General features: G+C 45.4%; 1 protein-coding gene across 1 annotated transcript; it reads left to right on the top strand.

Annotated features, from left to right (window-relative positions):
* The first annotated feature begins 365 nt into the window (after positions 1–365).
* Positions 366–24,889, top strand: ints1 (integrator complex subunit 1). The gene is made up of 47 exons (XM_080522330.1): positions 366–464; positions 765–860; positions 4,550–4,840; positions 4,998–5,194; positions 5,293–5,430; positions 5,523–5,682; positions 5,784–5,889; positions 5,979–6,165; positions 6,382–6,527; positions 6,647–6,788; positions 6,968–7,144; positions 7,288–7,396; positions 7,491–7,611; positions 7,771–7,848; positions 7,934–8,091; positions 9,026–9,122; positions 9,239–9,330; positions 9,455–9,515; positions 9,617–9,814; positions 9,905–10,034; positions 10,153–10,332; positions 10,509–10,658; positions 10,749–10,928; positions 11,061–11,165; positions 11,302–11,469; positions 15,788–15,899; positions 16,001–16,306; positions 16,423–16,521; positions 16,702–16,826; positions 16,948–17,202; positions 17,426–17,585; positions 17,686–17,817; positions 18,381–18,558; positions 18,729–18,852; positions 19,004–19,119; positions 19,285–19,372; positions 19,653–19,900; positions 21,091–21,220; positions 21,341–21,474; positions 21,623–21,815; positions 22,071–22,195; positions 22,349–22,458; positions 23,413–23,526; positions 23,613–23,683; positions 23,792–23,883; positions 24,072–24,181; positions 24,377–24,889. The coding sequence occupies exons 2-47, from the start codon at positions 803–805 to the stop codon at positions 24,490–24,492; spliced, it is 6,567 nt and encodes a 2,188-aa protein (XP_080378456.1). The 5' UTR covers positions 366–464; positions 765–802; the 3' UTR covers positions 24,493–24,889.
* Positions 24,890–27,772: the final 2,883 nt, after the last annotated feature.

The following is a 27,772-nucleotide window of genomic DNA, read 5'->3' as shown; positions in this document are numbered from 1 at the left end:
TATACACAATGCATGTGTTTTTATATCCATGATATGGATCTTTATGAAATGGGTGGGCCTTTATTGATCAAGGACAATGCTAAACATTGTAGAAAGGATCTTTTGTTGTCCACTCATTTGTTTTTGACGGTCCACAAACAGGATGATATTTGCACAGCACGCCCACATCTGGGGGGTATTCCATCATTCTCGATAAAGGAAAGTCCAGGCTTATTTTGTATAACTCTCGCGAGATTGATCAGAATAAGCCTGGATTTTCCTTTAGCGTTGTCGATGGAATACCCCCCTGATGTTTTTGAGCATACAGGCTTTGTTAGGGAGGAGGGACTTCCGTTCGTAACACAAAGTATCTCCGGTCTGGAAATGAAACATGGAAGTGGAGAGTGTTCGATTTGTTTTTGATATCCAGTAAATTGCAAAAGCCTGTACAATTCCCCTCCATTTAACTGACAACTAACCATCACGTAAGAGTTTTTTATATGTTCACAAAGCATTGCTTGCTTTTTTTATGCCTCAGATAGTAGCTAGTATATTATATTGCTACTAGCTCGCTAGTTGGCTAACAGTAGTTTTGAAGCTAGCTAGCCTACCCTGCTCGACTATCATGCCCAAAGTAAAAGTCTATGTGCCAACCATGTATTTGTGGCTTTGTTTTACAAATGGGCTGCCTCGATGTCAAACATTATTTTATTGCTCAGTTTGTAACTAGCCTTACTAGCTAGCTATGTGTTCCCATCTGATGTCATGCCATTGCTCCCACACAGGTACACAATCTGACAGTGAGTGTACAGTAAGCTAGTTCATGATGAATCGTCCTAAGCCTACAACGACCAGGCGTCCCAGTGCTGCTAAGACCTCAGGTATGTAGCTGTGAAAGACACTATGAACCAAATCAATATCTATGCAGGAATATTTCAAGCATAAGCAGTGTTTCCTCCAGGATTTTTCACATGATTGGCGGAGCGGTCGTCTTTCGTGCGCGCAGCGCGCGATTCTTTTTTCCGCGTGCAGCACGGGAAAAATATATAATTTCTTAAATAGCGGTTAAGTCATTAAAGCCGAGCAGGTGATTTTATATAGAAGGTGATCAAATACCAATATTGTTATGTACGACAGTATGTCATTGCAGCACTTTGTTGCACTTTACGACGTCACGTCTGTACTTCCGTTAGAGCTTTACGACCTGTGTGTGTGTGTGTTGTCAGAATGAATGGCACTTGACAGTAAACGGAGCTCAGTTTGTATACCTGTGTGGATCTACATTTATTAGCATAACACAAACATAATAAATTAGATAGAACAACCCTGGGGGCCATTCCACTAAAGGTGGCTTAGTATATCGGCGATTGAAAGAAATCAGGCGATCAGGCAACTCGGGATTGGAATTAGGTGATTCCTCGAACGAGGATCAGGCTTGTGTCATCAGTGTTGATTGAAAATTGATTGAAAACCTTTATTGTCCCCAATGGGGAAATTTTGTTGTCAAACAGCTCAGTTAGGGCAGACAGAAAACATTCAATAAAATACATAAAACAGTGCAGGCTCAATAAGTAAAAAGTTCCAAGTTCCAAAGTTCCAGCTCCAGGTCTCCCCCACCCTGCAGGGCCTGGTTGTAGAGTCGTAGTGCAGCTGGAACAAAGGACTGTACAAATCTTTTTGTACTTTGACGGGGGAGAACAAATCTGTGGATGAACTTGCTCCTCATCCCCGCCAGCTTGCAGTACATCGGGTGGGAGGGATTGGCCAGCATGGCCGCCAGTTTTTTCCCCATCCTCTGTTCTGCCACCACCTCTAGGCTGTCCAGCCCGGTCCCCACCACAGAGCTGGCCTTCTTCACCAGTTTGTTTAGCTTCGCAGCATCCCTGGCACAGATGTTTCCACCCCAGCAGGCCACGGCGAAGAACAGAACGCTGGCAACCACCGACTGATAAAACATTCGCAGCAGCTTGTTGCAGACACCGAAAGACCTCAGCCTTCTCAGGAAAAACAGTCTGCTCTGCCCTTTCCTGAGAAGAGCCTCGTGTTGTCAGTCCAGTCCAGTTTGTTATTAATTTGTACTCCCAGGTACCTGTAGGAGTCCACCCTCTCGACTTCCACCCCCTTGATGGTGATGGGGGCTGGGGTCCTTCTCTTCCTCCTAAAATCCACCACCAACTCCTTTGTTTTGCTGGTGTTAAGCAAAAGGTAGTTGGTGTCGCACCACTGCACAAAGCTCTCCACCAGGGCCCTGTACTCCTCATCCCTGTCGTCTGTGATGTAACCGACGATAGAGGAGTCATCAGAAAACTTCTGCAGGTGGCACTGGTCGGAGCTAAACTGGAAGTCGGAGGTATAGAGGGTGAAGAGAAAGGGTGACAGAACAGTTCCCTTGGGGGGCACCGGTGTTGCACACCACCACCTCAGACTGACAGCCCTGCAGTCTCACATACTGACGCCTGTCTGTGAGGTAGTTGTGGATCCAAGCCGTCAGGGAGTCCTCCACACACATCACTGCTAGTTTGTCAGCCAGCAGTGATGGCTTGATAGTGTTAAATGCACTGGAGAAGTCGAAGAACATGGTCCTCACCATGCTCTGTGGCCTCTCCAGGTGTGTGTAGGCCCTGTGCAGCATGTAAATGATGGCATCCTCCACCCCCATGCTCTCCTGGTATGCAAACTGCCGGGGGTCCAGGAAGTCCTTCACCTGGGGCTTAAGGTGTTGCAGCACTAACCTCTCCAGGATCTTCATGACCTGTGGTGTCAGGGCGACAGGTCTGTAGTCGTTTGGGGTGCTGGGCCGTCCCTTCTTTGGCACTGGGACGATGCAAGAGGTCTTCCAGAGCTGTGGCACCCTCCTCAGTCTTAGAGATTGGAATGTGTCCGCCAGCTCTCCAGCACACACCTTCAGAACCCTGGGGTTGATGTTGTCTGGACCTCTGGACTTGTTCACATTCACCCTGGAGAGCTGCCTTCTCACCTGCTCAGATGTTATAAAGCTGTGAGTACCGGTGTCTCCAGGTGTGAAGCATGCTCCCTGGCTCCTGGTGTTGGTAAGGGGAGGCAATTGCTGCTGGGGTGTGAGGGGGTCAGGGGGAGTGGGGGCTACTGTTGCCAGGGGTGCGGTACATTGGAGAGGGGAGGAGAGGGTCGGGGGCTGTGGGGGGTGACAGGGGGATGGTTGGTCAAACCTGTTAAAGGAGCAGTTCAGGTCATCCGCCTGCTCTCGGGTCCCCACCACCACAGTATGTGGCTGCTTGTGGCCCGTGATCTTCTTGAAACCCTTCCACACCTCCTTGGAGCTGTGGGCCACTAGCCCGCCCTCCAATTTCCTCCTGTGTTCACAGAAGACAGGCTTACAAATCTTCGATATGGGCGCGTGCACGCAGACATAAAGTGCCCCGAAGAGTCGATCTGTCGAAATGAAGATACTCCACTCTGCAGGGGTACGACATTTGCGCAGCATTCCCGAATTATTGATCTTTATGAAGACGGAAAAATAAGATGTAAAATAGTGCAATACTGCCGCAATTAACAAGGCGAGGGAAATGGTTTGTCAAGAAATTGCTGACCGATTAAATGCGTAGGTCATACTAGCCCCAGTTATTGTTATATGTTCATATTTTAATAAATGAATATTACTACTGTGGTGATATCAGCAGCAGGCTACAAACCGTCATATCGCCACAATGGCCTAGTGGTATCGACCGCTGCCACAGGATTTATTCATCATTTTTAGACGTGGTTCGAATCCCTCTTCGGACACACTTTTTACTGCATTTCGTTGTCTGAATCTAATCTAAAATCTCATCTAAAAAAGTATGTAGGCTATAAAATTATGGTGCAGGCTAATTTACAAGAACTGACACGATTACAATGGTGTTTGAAGCCTTTGCATGAAATCTTCGGTTAAATGTAAAAAAATAAAATAAGAATCACTTAGTCAAGTCTCGAACTCGCAACCTTTGGAACTCCAGCTGGCTGCCTTAACCACTGCGCCAACTAGACTGCTGTGATAACAGCAATGCAAGTTGATAGACATACCTATTCATTTTATTTTTTACACTTTTTAATTTATGTATCCATCGATCTATCTATCTATCACACTTTCAAAATATCTAGTTATCTATCACACAATCAAACTATCTATCGATCAATCACACTTTCAAATTATCAAATTATCGATCTATCACACAGTCAAACTATCTAATCTATTTATCTCGTGTGAAGTGGGAACTAATATTTCCTAAAAGACACATGAGGAACTGTCGTTCGGGGTTTAGTTTCCGCCTGAGAGCCTTTTTTGACGCACATATTACTATAGCCAGTGTTTTAGCCTGGTCGCGACTGCTCACAGTGATTGGCGGAGCGTTCAGGGACACATGCTTTTTTTCTGTTCTCAGGTCATAATAACTCGCTGCCTTTCTGCGCAGCCTGAATCAAAGTGGACTGTCTGAATCAAGTGGCGGAGGAAATTAATTCGTGGCGGCCCGCCACCAATAAATGCATATAGAGGAAACACTGAGCATAAGGAAGTATTGCAAATATTACAACTTCATATGTTGCCTTTTAGGTCACCCTCCTCCAGGAGATTTCATAGCATTGGGGTCAAAGAGCCAAGGTGGAGAGTCCAAGGCACCTGCTGTTCTCTTGAAGCCAGCATCCACGGGGTTGCCCACTGACCGTAAAAGAGAGACTTCCTCATCCCTGCCCCCCTCTTCTGGCCTCTCCAGCCTTACGAAACGGCCCAAGCTATCCTCTACTCCTCCTGTGAGCGCCCTGGGACGCCTGGCTGATGTGGCAGCAGTGGATAAAAGGGCAATATCGCCCTCAATTAAAGAGCCGTCAGTGGTGCCTATAGAAGGTAGGACTCAAAAACCTTTCAGAGGAAAGTTTGAATTTATGAACCGCTGTTGATGGTGGTAATAGATTATGTTTAACTTCATATGACTTGAATTCAGATAATAGTCCTGTGATGCTCTATGGCTGTACTTGCTACTTATAAGTCAGTTCTCTTGTAGTCCCTCCTGCAGTGCTGCTAGATGAGATTGAGTCTGCGGAGTCTGAAGGAAACGATGATCGCATTGAGGGAGTGCTCTGTGGAGCTGTCAAACAGCTGAAGATGAATCGGGCCAAACCTGACATCACACTGTATCTTAGCCTCATGTTCCTGGCCAAAATTAAGCCCAATGTCTTTGCCACTGAAGGCATTATTGAGGTGAGGATTTGGTCTAATGTTTCACTATCAGACCCATGTTATTGAATTGCTTAAGAGGTTCATTCTCTTATGAAGTTGCGTTCTCTTTCTGCGGACAGGCCTTGTGCAGTCTTCTGCGTCGGGATGCCTCTATCAACTTTAAAGCCAAGGGCAACAGCCTGGTGTCTGTGCTAACCTGCAACCTGCTGATGGCCGCCTATGAGGAGGATGAGAACTGGCCCGAAATCTTTGTCAAAGTAAGGACCCCTCATCATGCCTATGGGAATAGTTTTTGTTTGCTTTGCATCAAAACACTGTTGTGCCTATTTTAACTTGTTGTTGGTCTTAGGTGTACATTGAGGACTCCTTGGGGGAGCGAATCTGGGTGGACAGTTCCCATTGTAAGATCTTTGTTGACAACATCCAGACCGCCTTCAGCACCAAGATGCCCCCAAAGAGTATGCTGTTGCAGGCTGACACTGGGCGCTCTGGTGGGGATCTCAGTGCAGGTACAGTTTCTAGACACAGACCTGGTTATTCAGGGGGGAACTTGCTGTCACAGGATTTGAGTGTTGATGGATATTTTGACAAATAACTTTTGGGATTCCAGGAAGCAGCCCTCACCCCTCCACCCCAGACGAGGATGATAGTCAGACTGAGTTGCTGATTGCTGAGGAAAAGCTTAGCCCTGAAGATGATGGCCAAGTTATGCCAAGGTACAATAAACAGTAGCCTCATGTTTACATCTAACCAGGAATTACTGTAATGTATGCAGGAATATAATTCATTCACTCTTTTGTTGTAGGTACGAGGAGCTGGCTGAGAGTGTGGAGGACTATGTGCTTGATGTCTTGCGGGATCAGTTAAATCGCAGACAGCCCATGGACAACGTATCCCGTAATCTGCTGCGTCTGCTCACTGCCACCTGTGGTTACAAGGAGGTGCGGCTCATGGCTGTGCAGAGGCTGGAGATGTGGCTGCAGAACCCAAAGGTGAGAAGAGTAACATACACCTACCACATTACTCTCATTAGTTAAGAATGATCATTTAAGTTGGAATACCCTGTTAGTGAATAGTGATCAAGAAGTTTGCATTAGAGCACCATCTACCCGTTTGGTATATGTTTTACATCAGTCTCCTAAATCTGCTATGTTCAATTCAAGTCTTACAGTAAACAAAATAACATGAAATGTTTATTGTCTCTGCAGCTGACCCGCCCAGCGCAGGACCTTCTCATGTCTCTCTGTATGAATTGCAACAGCCATGGAGCGGATGACATGGAGGTGGTCTCCAACCTTATCAAGATCCGCCTCAAACCCAAAGTCCTGCTCAATCACTACATGCTCTGTGTCAGGTCTGCCACCTTTTCTTACGTCAATATTTGTGTTATTTATTCAAAAATATACTCATTGTTTTCCATACAGCATCCTACACATATCCCATTAACTGTGCTTCATTGCATTTGATTCCCAGGGAGCTTCTGAATGCACACAGAGATAATCTGGGCACTATGGTGAAGCTGGTGATCTTTAACGAGCTGTCCAATGCAAGGAATCCCAACAACATGCAAGTCCTTCACACAGTGCTGCAGCACAGCCCAGAGCAGGCTCCTAAGGTAGGGAGTATTCCATGCTGACATGACACATGGAAAACCGAAAGCCATTTTGTGTAGTTGCTGGTATGAATCAGATCTTTTCTAAGTCATAGTGTGGTACATATTATGGTGTGTTGCTTCAAAACAGCTTCTCTAACCGAGCCTTGCTCCCTCCCTCTCTCTTCTTGTTCCATCACCAGTTTCTGGCTATGGTGTTCCAGGACCTGCTGACCAATAAGGATGATTACCTGCGTGCTTCTCGAGCCTTGCTTAGAGAGATCATCAAACAGACCAAGCACGAGATCAACTTCCAGTCCTTCTGCTTGGGCCTGATGCAAGAGAGGAAGGAGGCCACCTATGTGGACATGGAGTTCAAAGTGAGCCCATACTCTTAAAACCTCTCAATTCTCAATCCTATTTTGATCGCAATCCTACGCCATGAAACAGGGCCTTAGTCGCCCTGAAACAGGTCCTATGTTCCCCTCAGTATCTAAGCGTATACTTTCTGTCTATTCCACAGGAACGCTTTGTCATCCAGGTGACAGACCTGCTCACAGTCTCCATGATGCTGGGCATTACCGCTCAGGTGAAGGAGGCTGGCGTTGCATGGGACAAAGGAGAAAAGAAGAGTAAGAACTTCCTAATTCAGTATTCAACCCCAGTGTTTGACATGGATATATAATAACCTTGAGTGTTATTGAACATCCCTTTGGTTTGTTTCAGATCTTGACAGTCTGCGGTCGTTTCAGAATAATATAGCTGCCATTCAGAGGGATGCTGTGTGGTGGCTCCACACGGTTGTTCCCACTATCAGCAAAACACCTAACAAGGACTATATCCACTGGTATGTACAGTACTAATACTGGGGCATTTTCACAAAGCTCTGATCATTCAAAGCAGCTGAATAAGTTCATGGGTTAATCACCGTTATGCATACTGTAGTTAGTGGGAATGTTTTCTTCTCTCAATGTGGTGTACATACACTCCTGCCTCTTTTCCCCAGCCTTCACAAGGTGCTTTTCACAGAGCAGCCCGAGACCTACTACAAGTGGGACAACTGGCCTCCTGAGAGTGACAGGAAGTGAGTATTTCCACAGATTCTACAATAGATAATGAGTGTTCCCTGTTCTGTCAGCCAGGGTTATTAAGATATTTTTCTCTGTCAGTTTCTTCCTTCGACTGTGCTCTGAAGTTCCCCTGCTGGAGGACACATTGATGCGTATCCTGGTCATTGGACTGTCACGTGACCTGCCCCTGGGCCCGGCTGATGCCATGGAGCTGGCTGACCACCTGGTGAAGAGGGCAGCTGGGGTTCAGTCTGATGGTAAGCAGTGTTTCCGCTACCCACCTTCAGGCGCTGCGCCACAACAACAACAAAATGTTCATATCATATCATACTGCTCCTGCCAAAGCTCTTTTGCGACCAAATAGCTTTCCTTTGAGAGTTCAAATCTAAATCGGTCGCACCGGTGTGAGCTGCAATTATGGTCACTGTTTATTCCCAATTTGTGACAACTCTCCTGCCACTGACAAAGCTCTCAGCGCTGCGGCTGCCTCCCCCAGCTGGCTCACACTGCTGCTAACGACCATAGTACACAGTAGTGTTGTTCCGATACCGATACTAGTATCGGCATGGCCACCGATACGCACAAAAATGCTGGTATCGGTATCGGCGAGTACTTTACAAAAGCGTAATTTTATTTTTATTTTTTTTTACTTAAGTTTTACAAAAACTTTACGAGTTTTACAAAGGTTTTGAGCAGTGCCAGACTAAGTGTTAGGAATAATTTTACATTGAGGTGAGTATGCGGCTCAAAAAACATGTTTTTTTGTTTTGTTTTTTCAAACGCCGTGGTATCGGATCGGTACTCGGTATCGGCAAGTACTGCACGGTCAGGTATCGGTATCGGGATCAAAAAATGGTATCGGAACAACACTAGTACACAGAGCATCTTTTTTTTCTTCTGCTTGACCTGTGAAGTGCTCTGGGTATGTGATTGAAGCGTTAACCAATTAAATGCATTATAACTAATTGAATATCGGTTGGAGAAGTAGTCAGAACTGAGCGTCTAACTGTTGTTTTACACATTTTTCCCTCTCCCTTACAACCCCCCCCCCACACACACACACCACCACCACCACCACTGCTACAAAAAATCCTAGGGGAAACACTGGGTAAGAACATGAACATGGACTTGGACTGCTTGATCGTTCTAACCTGAGAAGAGATGAGATGAAGCTGACTCTCTGTTTTATAGATATGGACGTGCTGAAAGTAGAGAGGATCCAACTCATCGATGCAGTATTAAACCTGTGTACATACCATCACCCAGAGAACATTCAACTACCTTCTGGGTATGGCCTTTCCTTCTGCTCCTTCTCTGTGTATCAAGGGTGTTTCCTTTATTTTGAGGAGTTGATGTCTCCTGCAGTGCAAATAATTGATGTATCATTTTATTATGTTGTTGAAGGTATTCAGCTCCGAACTTGGCAATATCCCTGCTGTATTGGAAGGCATGGCTTCTGCTACTTGTGGTGGCTGCATTCAACCCACAGAAGATAGGTATGAGTCTCAATTATTTTCAATGCAAGACCTCGCTGCATATACTGTATTAAGCAGTCAATCAAAGGTTGTTTTTTATATTTATTATTTTAAATATCAATCATTTGTTCTTATTTCCCTTCAGGCTTGGCTGCCTGGGATGGCTATCCTACTCTGAAAATGCTCATGGAAATGGTCATGACAAAGTAAGCCTGAATACATTAATACACAAACATAGACGCTTAAACCCAAACTATCAATACATACCAAACAACTAACCTATGCTCTCTCTTTCTCTGCTGGATAGTAACTACTCCTATCCTCCTTGCACGGTTGCGGACGAGGAGACTAAGACAGAGATGATCAACCGGGAGCTGCAGGTCTCCCAGAGAGAGAAGCAGGAGATCCTGGCCTTCGAGAGCCACCTGGCGGCAGCCTCAACCAAGCAGACCATCACAGAGAGTAACAGCCTGCTGCTGTCCCAGCTCACCAGTCTGGACCCACAGTAAGAGTCCTGTCCTCTCATAGCAGGCTTTTAATTAGTCATGTGATAGGAAGTGGGGATCTCATTCTGTATGTGTGTGTCCTCCCCCAGGGGCCCTCCTCGCAAACCCCCACCCCAGGTCCAGGAGCAGGTGAAGAGCCTGAACCAGTCCCTGCGCCTGGGCCACCTGCTCTGCCGCAGCCGCAACCCCGATTTCTTGCTCGACATCATCCAGAGACAGGTTAATGCCTGGCAAATACACCCTCTCACCACACCTCTGTTTCCTAAACAGGTACAGTAGGCCTATGCTTTCTGGATGGACATCTAGCTCTACAACTGCATTCTGTATTTCCCCCCAGGCCTCTTCGCAGTCAATGCCCTGGCTGGCCGACTTGGTGCAGTCCAGTGAGGGGTCCTTGGATGTGCTGCCTGTGCAGTGCCTGTGTGAATTCCTGCTCCATGATGCTGCAGATGACACTTTGCCCATTGACGATGAGGATGAAGGAGAGAGCAAAGAACAGAGAGCCAAGAAAAGACAAGTATGCAGCATTTTAGCTGCCATCGTGTTTTTGCGTAAAAAGCCTTTTTGGCTCAAAATACATTATGAAATGAAGAGATTGTAATTATTGTGTCAGGCTTAATTATTAGTTATGAAGTATGTCATCCAGACAAACTACTAAATGCAATTTTCCCTCCCATCTCTTCCCTATGCCAGAGGCAACAAAAGCAAAGGCAGCTCCTTGGACGGCTACAGGATCTGCTGCTGGGTCCTAAAGCTGATGAGCAGACAACATGTGAGGTGTTAGACTACTTCCTACGTCGTCTCAGTTCCTCTCAGGTGGCGTCAAGAGTCCTGGCAATGAAGGTAACAGCATGAGAGACAGCACACGTTATATGAGTGAACCATAAAGAGTTGTTTATGAATTGTCCCTCTCTGTGTTGACCTTGTGTGAAGGGGCTGTCTCTGGTGCTGACCGAAGGGGGGCTGAAGGATGGAGAGGAGCGGGACCAGCCCATGGAGGAGGACTCCACAGACTCTGAGCTGTTGCCAGGTTACCAATGGCTCCTGCAGGACCTGCCGAAACTGCCCCTGTTCGACAGTGTCAGAGGCATGACGTCTACTTCTCTTCAGCAGGTCAGCGGGGATCTGGAGAGTTCACATGATTTGGCCTTATTGTCAGGTTTAACTGAAATGTTTTTTTTCTTTGTGTGACTGAACGGAAGAGATGTGGTAAGAGTGTGTGTTATTTCTCTGTTCGCCCCAAAGGCCATTCACATGGAGACAGACCCACAGACCATCAGTGCCTACCTCATCTACCTATCACAGCACGCCCCAGTGGAGGAGCAGTCGTCTCACAATGACCTGGCATTGGTAACTATGACTGTTTTCATCGTCAGTGATATTGCTGTCTCCTTCTGTATAGTTTACATGTGCTGCCTCCATAGACACAGGCTGTTGTGTCTATGAGATGTTGCTGAGATGTTTGGACTCTCTCTGGATCCTGTAGGATGTGGCCAGGCTGATCGTAGAGCGCTCCACCATCATGAACAGCCTGTTCTCCAAGCACTCCTGCAGGCCCGAGTCTGACGCTGTGCTCTCCGCCCTCATCACCATCTTCTCCACCTACATCAGGAGGATGAGGAAGACCAAGGAGGGAGAGGACCTCTACAGCTGGGTAAGGAGGACTGACTGACTTTTTTCGTAGCGGTCAATTCAGGAAAAAATAAAAGAAGAATTGTTCCACTAGATGATGATGAAAATCTTTATTGTCCCCAATGGGGAAATGTTGTTGTCAAACAGCTTAGTAGGGCAGACAGAAAACATTCAATAAATAAATAAATAAAACAGTGCAGGCTCAATAAGTAAACAGTGCAAGATAAAGTGCTCAAGTGCATGTATAGTCCAAGTAGCAGTCTTAACGGCCTCTCAGCTCCAGGTCTCCCCCACCCTGCAGGGCCTGGTTGTAGAGTCGGAGTGCAGCTGGAATAAAGGACTGAGAGCATGGTTCTTCAACCGTTTTCAACCCAAGGACCCCTTGGATGAGAGACAAACAGAACAGGGACCCCCACATGTAATATATACACATATACACATAAGCCTATAATAACTTTTATATTTACTTCATTCACCTTTTATTTCACCATATTAACCTATTTTTTTACTGGGTTATTAGCCTATATGTGTGGTGGCCTGGGAAAACCCGTCGGATGTCGCTGGCGTTCGTTTGTGGCAAAGAGCAAAAATAGATGGAAATCGCGATTTGGGTGATTTTGATATTATGTGGTATTCTAGTACTTTGAACTCCATACTACATTATGGTGAATAAACATTTTAAGAAAACAAAAGAGAAAGTACTTATTTTTATGTTTTTGTGGTGGGTAGTTTGCTTTGCATCACAAGCAGACAAACGAGACCGGCCGATCTGCATAGGCTCCTCCCCCGACCCGGAGGAGAAAGGGGTCGGGGGCAGCATGGGGGCAGCATTTCTTACCTTTCACTTTTTTTGACATGATACATTAAAATGCTCATAACTTTTTAAAATAGGGCTATCTCAGTCATTCAACCAGTTATGAATAGCTGAGAACTTCTAATTTATGGAAATATTAAAAAATGAAAATGTCAAAATGCCACCATGTGAAGGGTTTTCCCAGGCCACCACACATATGTGTTTATGATTGATAAAACGTTCATGCATAATTATGATTGGTTATTATTATTATTATTATTGTTTTTGTTGTTGTTGTTGTTCTTGATGAGGCTTATATTTTCTATTATTTTTTCAACAATGAAACTTTTAGCTTCAGGAACAACAAAATTTCCCCATTGGGGACAATAAAGGTTTTCATTCATTCATTCATTCAGGAAGCAAGGTATGCCTACCTCCTGGGTGGAGGTTGTCAGGCAGAGCATCCTGTCATCCTCAGGCTGCTGTGTGGAACTGTATTTGCTCTTCAGGTAGGTGAGGGAGGAGAATCCTCTTTCACATAGATAAGTTGTTGCAAAAGGCAAGAGGCTCACCATGGCCTTTGCTGTCAGTTGGGGGAAGTATTTCTGGCAATGGATCCAGAACTGGGTGAGAGGCTGTGACTCGTACACATTCTTGTGTGTACTGTCTGTGGTTAGGTCGATCAGCTGATCTTCCTCAGCGGCTGTCAGGTTTGAGCCGTCGGATGCATTGTCTTTGAATGATAACCGTATCCATGTCTTGTGCTTTCTCCAAGACTCAGTCTCAGAAAAGTACTTCTCAAATTGACTTTCGAGTGCCTCCAAGTGATCAACAATTGTGCATTTCACATCAGGCGAGGGCGCATTGAAATGCGCAGCCAGCTCCGCGCGGTTTTGGCCAACCAGAATCTCGAGGATAGCTGTGCGTAATTCAAAGACGCGCGCCAATACTGATCCACGGGAAAGCCATCTGACCTCGGAATGGTAAAGGAGCGCGTTGTGTTCCTCTCCTATAGCGGCGCATAGAGAAGCAAAGAAAAAAAGAAAAAAAATGACAGCCGCTGAGCCGGTGGCGCTGCTCTGTAGCGACTCGGGCCGGTGATACTGATTTGCTTCAAGTGTTTTTATTTGTTTTGTTCGTTTTGTGTTTTGTGTAACATGTCTATTGGCAAAATTCTACTGCTGGTCTTAATTATCAGCGACCGTCTCCGCTGCCGTGCGACCAACACGCAGGGGGAATATGGAACAATACAACAGCACATCACATACTCCAGGGAAACGCTGCTGTCTCTCCGACCACCTCAGCCACTACCGGACTTTGTGCTGAACTCCACCCAGCCAACAGACACCGGGCCACGGCCACAACGCAGGCGAGGTCGCCGGGGAGGCGTACGTGAACGCCTCCGTCGGCGAAACAACAAACCACCGCTGCCGTCAATAATCCTCAGCAATGTGCGGTCCCTGCTGCCTAAAATGGACGAGCTACGTATCAACATGAAGCACTGCTTTGAATACCGAGAGGCGAATCTCTTGGTTCTGACCGAGACGTGGCTCCACCAGGGAATCCCAGACTCTCTGATCAACCTGGATGACTACTCGTCCGTGCGCGCATACCGCACCGCTGCAGCAGGGAAAGGACACGGCGGGGGGCTGTGTGTGTACGTGAGTGACCGGTGGAGCAGCCAATGCACAGTGAGAGACACCGTATGCACCCCAGACGTCGAGCTGCTTTGTCTGTCCTTGAGACCCCACTATCTACCACGGGAGTTCGGTAACATCATCATAACCGCCGTCTATGTACCACCCAGCGGAAATGCAGGCAGAGCAGCCGCCCGTGTTGCGGAATGTGCCCATGAACAGCTGCAGCGCACACCGGGAGCGCCTATCTTCTTCCTGGGTGATGTAAACCACTGCAAGTTAGAGACTAAGCTACCTGGCTTTGAACAATATGTGAAATGTAATACCCGTAATTAGGGATGTCCCGATCCCACTTTTTCACTACCGATACCTGGGCTTCGGGTATCTGCGATACCGATACCGATCCGATATTTGTATACATTTTTTGACCCCTGAATAATAACAAATACCTCCCCAGTCCACACCAACAACAGTTAAATTAAAGACTGCCAGCCTTTATTAAAGCGACAAATGCGACTTGTTGTGGATTGGAACTACGGATCATAAGCTTTCAAATGATGTGTCATACATTGAAATCCGAAAAAAGATGACGAAGTTAGTCATTTGAATGTTGTTAGACGTCAGGCACATATGGGTTAACCTCTTTGTAATGAAACCGGAAGCACACAGCGCTACGAACTATGAGAGCTTATGCGCATTTTAAGCGCATATAGGACTCGCGTGAAGCATTTCTGCGACACGCGTTTCTGTTCACTGTTTTCATTCCCTCATCGCTTATACACATAAGTTTGACTGCGCATGACAGTAGTTCAGCTGTCTCTTAGTCGCACTGGTGCGATAGAATGTATTTCCAAGTCGCACAGAAATATATTCACTCGCAAATGAAAACCAAAACAGTCGCACTATCGAGCCCGGTCATGCACGTGACCACTGGCTACTACTGTGTCGTCACTTGAGTGACACGCCAGATCGGCCACGCGGATCGGAGCCTTTTTTTTTTCTGGTCCGATCTGCGATCCAGCATTCAGGACCAATATCGCGCGATATCCGATATCAGTATCGGATCGGGACATCCCTACCCGTAATGACAAGATCCTAGATAAATGCTATGGAAATGTAAAAAATTCGCTCAAGCAGAAACGATGATTAGGACATGATCACCAGCACCTGCACTTTATCTTAGACACCACTTGAAGGGCCATGTGCAATATTCGAAAACACCACTTGAAGGGTTATGTGCAATATATATTTATACCAAATGATGCCATGTCCAGGTGGAAACTGCTGCCAATGTCACTCAATGTTTGTTGCTGTCCTGTTGTTTACTTTGTCTACTGTATGTTGTATGTATCGTCTCTGTTGCACTTGAAGCATGAAAGTACCCTGCCCAAGACAAATTTCCCCTCGGGGACAATAAAGTATAATCAATCAATAATCAATCAATCAAAGAGGCGTGTTTGTTATTATCAAACTAGTAACTAAATTAGTAACGTTATGCTAGTTATTAATTAACGTTAATTTCGCAATGAAGACCGAACTGCAGCGTTTTAGCCAACACCTAGCTTGCTAGACAGGTGTGTTTTTTTCCCCAGCTGACGTTATGTTAGACTCTAGAATCATGGGCATCATTTATTTTGTAAATTGTTTTTGTCAAAAGTAGCTTATTATTGCCTATTAATGCTTGTACCTTACTCAATATCATTTTTGTTATATTTTTTAATTCTCACTGATTATTTTGGTGAAAGTTGTCAATTATTATGACAGAAATTGGCGGACCCCCTGCAGTACCTCTGCGGACCGCCTAGGGGTCGCGGACCCCCGGTTGAAGACCACTGCACTAGAGGTTCTCATTGTGATGTCAAATGAAGTAATGAACATGCATTACTCTGATCTTTATATTGATTATTTAGTCAGAATCTCAGGACCAGGTGTTTCTGCGCTGGACCACAGGGGAAACTGCCACCATGCACATCCTGGTGGTCCACGCCATGGTCATTCTGCTGACACTAGGGCCTCCAAAAGGTATGGACATCTGAATAATGTCTGTTGTTAAGAACCATGACCTACTCAGTGTCTGCATGTTCCTGTAGTACACTGGATGTATATTGTGTATCTATCCGCAGGGGAGAGTGACTTCTACAACCTCCTGGACATCTGGTTCCCAGACAAGAAGCCTCTCCCCACCGCTTTCCTGGTTGACACCTCCGAGGAGGCCCTTCTGTTACCCGATTGGTTAAAACTGAGGATGATTAGATCAGAGGTCGCACGATTGGTGGATGCAGCACTGCAGGACCTGGAACCGCAGCAGCTGCTACTGTTTGTCCAGTCTTTTGGCATCCCAGTGTCCAGCATGAGTAAACTACTGCAGTACCTGGACCAGGCAGTGTCACATGACCCACAGGCTCTGGAGCAGAACATCATGGACAAGAGTAAGCGCCTGGAATAAATAGGCCTTCACTATTTCCATTCCACATCAATAATGTTGATATCTCAGTTGGTATTATGTGCTAATCGGATTCTCGTTGCTGTGTCTGCTTTGCAACAGACTACATGGCCCATCTGGTTGAGGTGCAACATGAGCGAGGGGCCACCGGGGGGCACACTTTCCACACGATGCTCAGTTCCTCTCTCCCTCCTCGCAGAGGTCAATGTCTTTCTTTTCCATGATTAGATATGGATGTGCCATTTAGGTTATCAAATGTCTCATTGTGGCATATACACTTTGTTCTAAGTTCACTTTGTACACTTTGTTGGAGCTCATTCATTAAACCGTATGGATATTTTCTGGGTACCTGTTTACTTGTGACTGCATTTGCCCAAACAGACAGTTCTGAGGGGAATAGGGCCAAAGTTACCGTGGAAACCCCTCATGGCTCTGTGAAGATGAGAGGAGCGAATCAGATCCCAGTGATTGGGCCTGACGATGATCTCACTGGCATGCTACTTCAGGTACAAGCATCTGTCACCACATGAAAACCTGTGTAGTAAAGTTACTGTGAAGTAAATTTCAAAACGGAGCTGTTTATGGCCAGTTTGTGCTGAGTTCTTTATTTGGGCTGTCTCTCCACAGATGTTCCCACTAAAGGTGGACCAGCGGTGGCACGGCCCCCCTCCCCGACAGCTCTCCCTGGGGCTGCAGCAGGCCCTGGCTCAGGAGCTGGTACGTGCCAGGCAGGGCAACACGCAGCAGGGCGGGGTGGCACTGCGTCTCCTGCAGGCCCTGGCTACCCTGCTCAGCTCTACCCATGCCGGGGCTCTGGTCATGGTTATGCACCGCAGCCATGCCCTCTCTTGCCCACTGCTGCGCCAGCTGCACCTCTACCAGGTATGGTATGCTGTCAGTCTACATGTCGACACGTTCTACAACACATGAAGTAAAAAGATATGAGTGGATTTGACAGCCATTTCTCATGTCTCATTCTTTCTCTGTTTCTCTCTCTCTCTCTCTCGCTCTCTTTCTCTCTCAAACTCTCTTATTCTCACGCTCCCCACTATCTCTCCCTTTTACTCCCACTCTCTTACTCTGCCCTAATCTCTCTACCTCTCAGCGGCTGGTATCTCAAGACGTGGCCTTCTCCTCGCTTTTCTTCAAGTCCATCGTGGAGATGTTGACCTGGCTGGAGAACCCAGCTGTGGAGGCAGGGCCACTGCAGACCCTGCTCAAGACTTTTGCTGGACAGTACCCCCACAAACACCGGCTCAGTGATGGTGGGTGCCCCGCATCTTCTCCTAGTCACGCTTATTATGAAGTGATCGACAGGCTCTCAACTTGAGCTGTGTGATAACAGAGCATACCTTTCCTCTGCAGTCCGTACAGGTTTCCTCCACCTTGCTGAGGCCCTGGCGTATCGACGGGACTCCGAGGGGGCAGTGAGAGCCGTCATAGCCACGCTGAAGGCAGGGGAGAGGTGTAATGCAGAGGCTGAACTCATCAGCAAAGGTATTGTTGTTTCACTTTCTTTAGTGTGTCACTTTCTTTCAACACTCTTAGAGGATGAAAATAGTAACTGTTGTTGACTCTTTGGATGTGGCAACTGATGTTGCGCAAGTTCCCCAGAACTGTTTTTGTCTTTGCCGCCTCCGAGTCTCCTTTTTTCCCCCATTGGTTTCTGTTATGACTTTAGAAGTCTTACTTGAAACCAAACCAAACCACCTCTACATGGGGCGTGCTGCTATGAGCTTGTTTATGTCCAGTGTGTGCTGATGTTGCCATCAGGCTCAGATGAAAGATGTTTCAATGTTTCAACTGGTTGCGGTTAAGCTAGCAACCTAGCTTACACAAGAATGCAATAATGGTAGTACATATTTCTGGCGTGTGGGATTGGCTTGGTCCCATGATACTTTTTTTTTTTTTGAGTCACAAGATGTTTCTAAGCCCAGTATGTCAAGGGTGGTTTGTTTTGGAACTTATATTGGAAATATTTCACTGTAGCTTCAGAAATAAAAGCACCTCCAGTGCACATGTTGGATAGAGGTATGAAGAGGTATTGTTTGTTTTGACAGTGTTGCAGGGGCTAGTGGAGGTTAAGTCCCCTTACTTGGAGGAACTGCTGGCCCTGCTGATGACTGTTGGCACACAGGCTGGGACTGGGACCACAGCAGGCCCTGTTGCCATGGTGATATCTCTGCTTCTTCATGAGACTGAGGAGCAAGCTGTGAAAATGGAGGTGGATTCTAAAAAGTGAGCATATCAGTAACTCATGTCATACAAAAAAGCATGTTTGTTTTTTCACAGACTCAAATGACAAGATGGTTACTGTCACATTCACCCCCTGTGGTTTGTCTATGGTTCAATAGATGTTCCACTCCACTTCATGTTCCCGTGCTTGAACTTTCGATCCCTTTCAGCAGCTCTGAGGTGACAAAGACTGGGTCGAGCTCAGGTTTGCTGGTTGATTGGCTGGAACTTCTTGACCCTGAGGTGACATCAGTATGTCCAGACCTTCAGCAAAAGCTACTCTTTGCTCTCAACAAGGTAATCTCAGCAGAGTACATGATGAAGATCTGCATAGCTCACTGATATATCTAATCAAAACATAGGTGTTTGTGTTTGTTAGCTCATGTTTTTGGGTTTGTCTTACTGTTATGCATTTCAGCACCTTGCCTTATTGCAGTTTCCATTTCAGGGTAGAGGAACTCCCTCCTACAGGCCTTACCTATTGGCATTGCTTACACATCAGTCCAACTGGATCACTCTTCATCAGTGCATCAGTGCTATTCTCAGCAAGCACAAAGACAAGAGGTTAGTCACCACATCTAACTAACACAGTAATATTGAATGTTTTTCTGGTAGTGTTGCCTAAGTTATCAGAAGGTCTTGTTATTGCTTGTAATTGTGTTTGTGTATGTATGTGTGTGTGTGTGTGTGTGTGTGTGTGTGTGTGTGTGTTTGTGTGTTGTTCCTCAGGCTGGACCCCTCCTCTGCTCTAGACTTCTTGTGGGCCTGTAGTCACATCCCGCGTATCTGGCAGGGCCGCGACCAGAAAACTCCACAGGTATGACCGTAGACCACTCTGCTCTCTACGGCTTCAAGGCACAGCATTCATGTGCCCATTCCACATTTATTTTCTTTGTTTCTAGTTCTAAAGTTTTACTGTTTGATCATTAATGCATTTTGTCTACAACCCAGTGAGGTGAGGCACTACCATAACATTTAGTTACCTAAATTAGATCTAACTTCGCATCAAGTAACACAACACAGACCATCTTCTCCCCACCCTGACTGCTGGTTGCTACGCATCGCCCTGACTGTTAACCCGTCCCCCGTCTCTTCAGAAGCGGACAGAGAAGTTTGTTCTGCGGCTGAACCCGGAAGAACTAATCAGTCTGGTGGATCTGATCCTGTCTGAGTCAGAGCTCAGTAGCCGTGACTCCCCCCTGGGCAAGAGCACCCTGGACCAGGCCTCCTGCTCCCTCATCCAGTCACGACTGCCCCTGCTCCACTCTTGTTGTCACGGAGACCTGGAGAACGTGAAGAAAGTCTCAGAGTACCTCATCAACTGCACCAAGAAATGGGGAGACAGGTATGGATGTCCGGCGGGCTCTGACATGCTTAGCCATGATTGATCCTGTAATTTGATAATGGTGAAGGGCGATCTGTCGTAATGTGATCTACTCCTAGACAGACCTTTCTGTGTCGCCTCTCTCTCTCTCTCTCCCTCTCTCTCTCTCTCTCTCTCTCTCTCTCTCTCTCTCTCTCTCTCTCTCTCTCTCTCTCTCTCTCTCTCTCTCTCTCTCTTATCTCTCTTCTCTCTCTCCCCACATCTGCTTCCTCAGTAACAGCAGACAAACGAATGACGAACATATTTTTGACCCCTAAGATTCACCAAAAGTGTCCAATGCCAACAAGTCAGAGACATTTCTTTGCTCTTTCCAACGAGCCCAAATATTGAACTTGGATCTTTAGCCTCTCAAAAACGTACTGATAAGCTTGGGGCCATATTATTTGATTTCCTCTCACAGAACAGATGAAATTTGCAGACTGAATATTCTCTGACAGCCACAATGTTGTGGACCAGGAAAAACTCGATAATTAGGTCTATTGGTGTGAAATTAAAACTAGCAGAAGTCGTCTGTGTTGTGATCTCTTTAAAAGCTCAGTGTATTATAATGAAGCCAAGAGGATTAGAGCTGCAGCTCTACACTTTGCCTGTGTTGTGAATTCCTACTCAGACTTGAGCTGTCAGAGATCAGGGTGCAACTCTTTGTGGAGGCGAAACCTGCTTTCATGAATATGTCTGTGGTTCTTAAACCATTTTAATGAGTAAACTTTGGCCAAGGTCAAGCAAAATTAGCTTCCGAATTACAATATTTTAAGTACAGCTAAGCTGTCGTGTATAATTTTTGCGAATGAAAACACAGTTTGTTTAAACCGTCTTACAAAACACGACTGTTTGGCCTTGTGTAGGATAAACATTTGCCTGAGTGCTAGGGATTCTCCTCACAACCTCCTCTTTAAAGCTCATTGTTATATAAGCTGGTGTTTACTCCAATTAGACAATTGTTGAAAAGACGGAGTGAAGTGTGACTCTCGGTCAAGGTTGTTTCTGCCTACGAGAAATATACCCAGTGATGATGATGATGATGACGACGATACAAACAGCTTGCATTATCAGAGGATAAGAGGATTCTGGTAGGAGGTTTCTGTATAGTCGCTAACTTTCTGCTGTGTTATAAACTGTTGTCTTATGCGGAGTCTCGGTTGTGTCTCCAGTGTGATGAGTAAGAGGTGTCAGAACCTCCTGCTCCAGATCTACCTCCACTTCCCTGAGGTCATCCAGCATGTGACGTTACCTGAGGCCACGCTGAGCAGCGAGGGGGCCGCCGACGGCAGCACCTGCAAGGTAACCTTCAGAAGGCTCCACTGGCTTTAGTTCTGCAACACCTGTGCCTCGGGGTAATGTACCTTCTATCTTCATACAGTAGAATGGATCTCTCTAGCATCTGTTATTCTTGCTTCTCAGCTCGACGTCCTGGTCCATCGTCTGGTCTCGTTACTGGCAGAAACAGCAGACACTAAATCAGCTGAGGACCGTATGTCAGATGCCAACCTTGCTTGTAGGAAGCTTGCGGTGTCCCACCCTGTCCTCCTACTCAGGTGAGCTTTGTATACATTACAAACTAAGTTTTGGAAAGATGCATGAACCTGTCACAGCAATTTGCTTTGCTGGGAGATGTTAAAATGGGGGTTGCTGGGAGATGTTAAAATATAGAGAGCAGGTTCAGAATGTGGCCTTCCTTTCCAGACATCTGCCCATGATCGCAGCGTTGCTACACGGACGCATCCACCTCAACTTCCAGGACTGCAGACAGCAGTTCCACATGACCTTCTTTATGAATGTACTGGCCATTCTGGAGCTGCTGCAGCCACTGGTGTTTCACAGTGACCACCAGAGGGCACTGCAGGAGTGCCTTTATTCCTTCATGAAGATTTTTCAGGTTGGGGAGTTCGCATCATCAACTTATAGGCTTTTGACAGTTTTTTTTTCTCCCCTGAATGTTTCTTCAGTCTCGCTTTGTGATATGTCACAGCTGTAAAAATGACCAATTACTTGCAACTGTCCAAGTATTTCTTGTTGTGTATATCTTGAACACAGTGTCTTCACAAGACTTGTCAAGGCTAGATTATTTGTGCATACATATAAGCTTTCAGTGATCATGGCGTGAACGCTGTTTGTTGCATGTTTTTTGCAGAACTTCCGGAGAGTTCGCATGACCTTGGCCTTTATCAATAAATTTGTGCAGTTCATTCAGAAGTACATTACCCATGATGCCGCTGCAGCGATTCCTTACCTACAGAAGCACTCTGATATCCTGCAGTAAGTTATTTACGTATCGATATTTTTGGTGTTCGACCTAATTTAATCAAGATATTACCTATCATGTATGTACTGTAACCGTTGCTAATTGTTGCTTAGCTTCTAGCATCGGGAGTTTTCGTGTGTTGAGCATTTCTCTGTTTCCCCCACTAGGTGTCTCTCCTCAGAGAACCCAGAACTCTTACAGCTCAAGTCCCTACTGGCTGGGCTCACTCTCCCTGTGAGGACTTCGTCCTATGAGAGCTCTGCTGAGGACAGAGATGGTAAGCGCATGCACAGTACCAGCTCGCAAAACATTTCACCTTTAATGAAAACAGTGTAAGAGTTCCAGAACATTTTCATCTTTACACTAAGGCCTCTTTGTGTTTTAGATAGAAATCTACGTTTACACGGGAAGTTTACCCATAATTCAGAAATTCTCACATTGAAACTAATTCAGTGGAGTTTGCTCAACATACCGCTCTCCCTGTAGCTCTCAATATACATCTCTTGGAATTTCTGCATTCAGTAAACTGCGCTTTAATGTAAAGTGTGGCCTGCTTCTGCTAGGTCAGGGGTGGCCAACCCGCGGCTCGCGAAAAAGGAAAAAAGGAAAGGAAAATGGACATAAAGACCTCTTTTGGTCAAAGGGCAGCAGAGACAAGTACAGGGACACAGGTGAGGTCTAAACAGGTGACAGGGACAGGGACACAGGTGAGGTCTAAATCTAGCGTTTTAACAGTGCAGTTAATTTAGAGTTGAGAATAGCTAAATCTGTTATGTTTTGTTTCTAAGGAGATTGAACCAGTCTGCCTGCTAGGAAAGATGTAGGCTACTACCTGCATACGGTAGTTGTCTCCTTTATTCATTACCTTAATGTCACATAAGTAAATTGTATAGAAACAACTCACCAAAATGTACTATTGCACAACTGTTTTTAAAAGAAAATCCACCGAGGGGGGGAACCCCACTTCAACCCCCCCACTCAGACCTTGCCATACCTTGGCTTTTGCTGAAATGACACCACTGGTCTCATAGCCTATTGGAAATGTATTGCGTGTGTGTGTGTGTGTGTGTGTGAATGAGCGCTTTTGTGAGCCCGCATGTCTGATGTGGCTCTTTCTGGTACCCCAAAAAAATGTTGTGGCTCTTAGTCTCCGACTGGTTGGCCACCCCTGTGCTAGGTTATATTAAATGTTGTAATGTTTGTGACATGTCTCTGTTTTTCCTCCAATCAGATGACTCCTCCGCAGGTCCCCTGCCCCTGGTCAGTTTCTCTGCCTCCGTTCCACTGACTGCAGCTGATATGACTAAGTACCTGAAGAAGATCAGCAGAGGAGAGGCAATTGAAGGTAACAAAGAAACTGTATACTCAGTCAAACATATTACTTCAGGGATTTTGCAGACCAATACTGAGTGTACCCACTGTGTAATTCAGATGTGCTGGAGGTTCTGACCGAGGTGGATGAGAAGTCTAAGAGGAGTCCAGAAGTTATCCAGTACTTCACTGTAAGTTCACCTTGAGAAAGACTTTTATTATAATTAAATGAAACAAGCTCCAACACAATATGTTGTTACACTGCTACTTGTAGATAACACGTGTTTTCTTGCTCTCAGAATGACCTCCAGAGGCTAATGAGTTCTTCTGAGGAGTTGTGTCGTAACATGGCCTTCAGCCTAGCTCTGCGCTGCATCCAGAACAACCCCTGGTAGGTCCTGACTGCTGAAACCTATCAGATCAGATCAGAAATCAGTTCACTGATGTCTAGTCTAGAGAGAGCATAATGTCTGCATATTTACTGCAGTGGGAAGGTGTTGGCTTGTGTTGTTCATGTAAAGTTGTCATAAATTAGAGTCTGTGTGCTATATTAAAACATGTCTGTTCTCTGTGATGCAGCATGGCATCGGACTTCCTACCCACCTTCATGTACTGTATGGGCAGTGGAAACTTTGATGTGGTTCAGACAGCTCTGAGGAACCTTCCAGAATACATACTGCTCTGTCAAGGTGAGTCTCTCTCTATTCTCTCAACACTTCTCTGTATATTTGTCGTATTACGTCTTAAGACATGCTTAAGACAACCCCTGTTTCTTAAGTAGAAAACCAAGTTGATAAGTAAGCTTATGTTTGTTTTGAAAAGGAATAGTGGTCAAAGCAAAGTTGCTTATGTTTTTTGTGTGTTTTATTGTGCTTTTTCTCCAGAGCATGCAGACATCTTACTTCATAAGGCTTTCTTGGTGGGGATCTATGGACAGATTGACACCAGTTCTATGATCTCTGAATCTATGAAGGTTCTGCACATGGAAGCGACAACGTGATAACCCAGAAGTACAGTGTCTTCTTCTGAGTGGAGGAAGTGTCATTCCGTTTTTGTATTGTACAATTAGACTCATGTTATACCTGACTGCCCTGTGCTGTATACCAATCCGTTTTGTAGTTTTATCGGGATGTATTGATTGATGTATTGATTGATATGTATTGATGTATTGATTGATGAATGAATTAATTAATGGACTTTATTGTCATTGCTACAGTACAGGTACCAAACAATGAAATTTAGGAATTGATGTATTGATTGATGTATTGAGTTCACAAGTGATGCTTGGATTCTAAGATGGAAATGTTCGTGATGACCGTTGGAAAAGAATTCACTTATGCTTCATGTTCTGCAGTGACGGCGCTTTCCCATTCTTTTTCAAAATAATGATTACTAACAACCACTAATGTTATTTGAATAAAACATTTTTTTTGAAATTATTGTATGTTGTTGCTAATGTTATAGAAATAATATCACGTTGTGAGCGTCTTTTCTCCTGTGTTTAATCCCAAAGAGTTCATGCTTTTGCCAATTAGCTTATACTATGATAATGTTGCATGTTTGAAGTCAACTACCAGTTGAAATTGTGTAGCATAATCTTAGAAATTTCATCAGAGTTAATTATTGGCTTGCACATCACTGTGTCACCACCTCAAATGAGAGGAATGGAGGAACGGTTAATGGAACAAGGCCCGGTGCCCTCTCAATTCATTCCAGTCATTCTTGACTCCTGATAAAGCTGGAAATGGCTGTCATAGGTATGCTCTTTTCACTGGGGTGTAGAAGACAAATTAAAGGCATGCAGTGAATGCTGTGATGGAAACCAATTTGCCATGAAAGTGTGAGTTGTTTTGGCCAGTGCCACTGACTTCATCTGAAAACATCTTGATGGAGTCAAAGGGGTAGGAAAAACAACATGCAGGCATGCAGGTAACCCAGATAAGTGTCCTCACCCTTTAATGGAAAATTAACCACGGCAGTAATTGTTCACAATCACACAGACCAAAGCGCCCTTTGAAGGCCGCATGTGGGCAGGCTGTTTTGGGCAGCACTGAAATTGACTTTGCTGGTGTTGTGTTACATGAGGGGACATGGAGAGGAACCTGGTGTAGTGAAGGGAGAATCCTATGTGAAGGTGAGACATGCCTGCACTCGTGGGCCAAGGGAAGCTGTCATCCATCGGGACTGACAGCCACTCAACATGCTGCTCCCATGGGGCTGATGAAAGCAGACTCCCTCAATGAGGTCCACACATATCCAGTGATCTGCACCCCCTTCTCCTTTTAAGATGTCAGAACTGATTTGAGGCTAGGGGTGGAAACCCCTGAGAACCTCCAACTAACTTGTCATAAATAAGAACAAAACCATTGATATACATCTTCATATGAATGCAAAAAGCAACCAATCTTTTATTTATTTTCTATACAGAAAAACAATTGAACTTTACTTATAATTATGTTGCTCTTTGCGATTTATGGGGAGAAACTTCAAATATACTTGACTTAGTTATACTTGTCTGTGCTGTCCTTCCTCTGATTGTTGTTGGACAATGTGTTAATTGCACCTGTAAGGTGTCATATAACGCATTGCAAGTAGAGTTGAACATTCTGTTTGTGGTTATTCATCAGCTTGCAACAGATGCCTGTCTGAGCTGCCTGGGCTCTTGGTGAGGCGCCAGCATCCTATTGGCTGTATGGCAGTGAGGCGGAACAGAGATGAGTGACAGCAAGTGGAGAGGACGTGAAAGAAGAGGGGGTTGTCATTGAGTAGCCTGATAGGCCACTGACATGCTAACAACCTCTGCCTTTACTCATCACATCAGTGTTTGATGCCCTCAAAAGCAGGTGCTGTGGGCTGCTCTAAAACCATCTCTCAGTGTGCTATGGTGGGAGTTAAACTCCCTTACATTAATCTTTACAGCTTCACTTAACTTTGTTACAGTCACATCATCGGTTCATGAAAACCCTGGGGAAAAGTCGTTATTCCTTTTCCTAAAGCCATAAAGATGTGTTTGCAGAGTTGACATGCTTAATATTGCAGAATATTCTTATGTACTTGTTCATGTGAAAGTGGACAGTGCAATGGGTGAGGAAGGGGTGGTTGTGCTGGAGGTGGGGGGGGCGGGTGACTCATCCCTGGGAGGGGCCCTGATGTGTTGCTACCTGCCCATGCACACCTGTCTGCTCTGTGTCTTCCTCTCAATGGCACCCTCTCCTTAGATCATCTCCTCTTCCTCCACGCATGAGTTGCACTTGGCTGGCATGGAAAAAATGTGGACTGGCTCTCGCCTCTCTTTTCCCTGGCACTTTGAAGTCTAAAGTGTGATTGCTCTTGGATCGTAGCCGCTTTCCCTTGAAGGTTTTGACATGAAAAGCGGACTGGACTCTCAGGTTTATCCCATGGCCAGTGATCCAGGACTAAACCAATCAGCCTGCTCGCTGTGGGATACAATTACCAGAGAGAGTGAGGCACCTAGCATAGGGGCTTCCTCAGCCATGAAACACACATCCCTTTGTCTTCTCCCTGCCACAAACACATAAAGCATGATTGAATTATGTTAGTTTGGTTCACTAGAAATGGATTTAAAACAAGAGTTGGTCAACGAAAGTAAGGATGTATGCAACTATGAGCAAGGAATGATCAGACATTCTTGCCAGGATTGAATAGAAAGATATTAGGGTAGTAATTACAGTTCAGACTGACCCCATCTGATAACAATGATAATTGTACATGTCATTTACAGCAGAGGCACTAGTGACAATCGTTAAGCTTCACTTATGCTCTCATTAAACATTGATCTTATCAGCGCTCATTGCTATTCCAGACTGCAAATCATACCAGCTAGATTTACTTTCCCATGACACCGTAACTAATGATTATCATCCATCTTCACACGACATCTGGCAGAACTTTTGTTTTATGTGCAAAAGTGTCACTCTAATGGATGGGTATTAATGATATTGTGCATTGTTCACAATCTCTGTCATCTTAAGTCTTGTTCTAACACATCCAAAATATAATCTGATAGTTGAGCCAGTTTCCTTTAAGAGGTCCTTTAAGAAAAAAAAGAAAAAACTCTTAAATGTGTTACAGGCCAGAATTGTACAAATACACAGTTTTTGGTCCTTTCACATAATGTGAATCACCAGTTTGGCTTATCTCATATATCATGCTGTAGAACATTCATTGTCAGTCATTCAGACATCACCTGAACTGGTTATCTTGTTCACTTTTGAAATGTCCCCTCCACCCACAGTCAATGGCATGAAAACGAGCTCAAA

This window comes from Nansenia antarctica, assembly GCF_963989245.1.
Source record: "Nansenia antarctica genome assembly, chromosome: 2".
Classification (NCBI taxonomy): Eukaryota; Metazoa; Chordata; class Actinopteri; order Argentiniformes; family Microstomatidae; genus Nansenia; species Nansenia antarctica.
The sequence above is the reverse complement of the archived record's forward strand: the minus strand, read 5'-3'. Positions and strand labels throughout refer to the sequence as shown.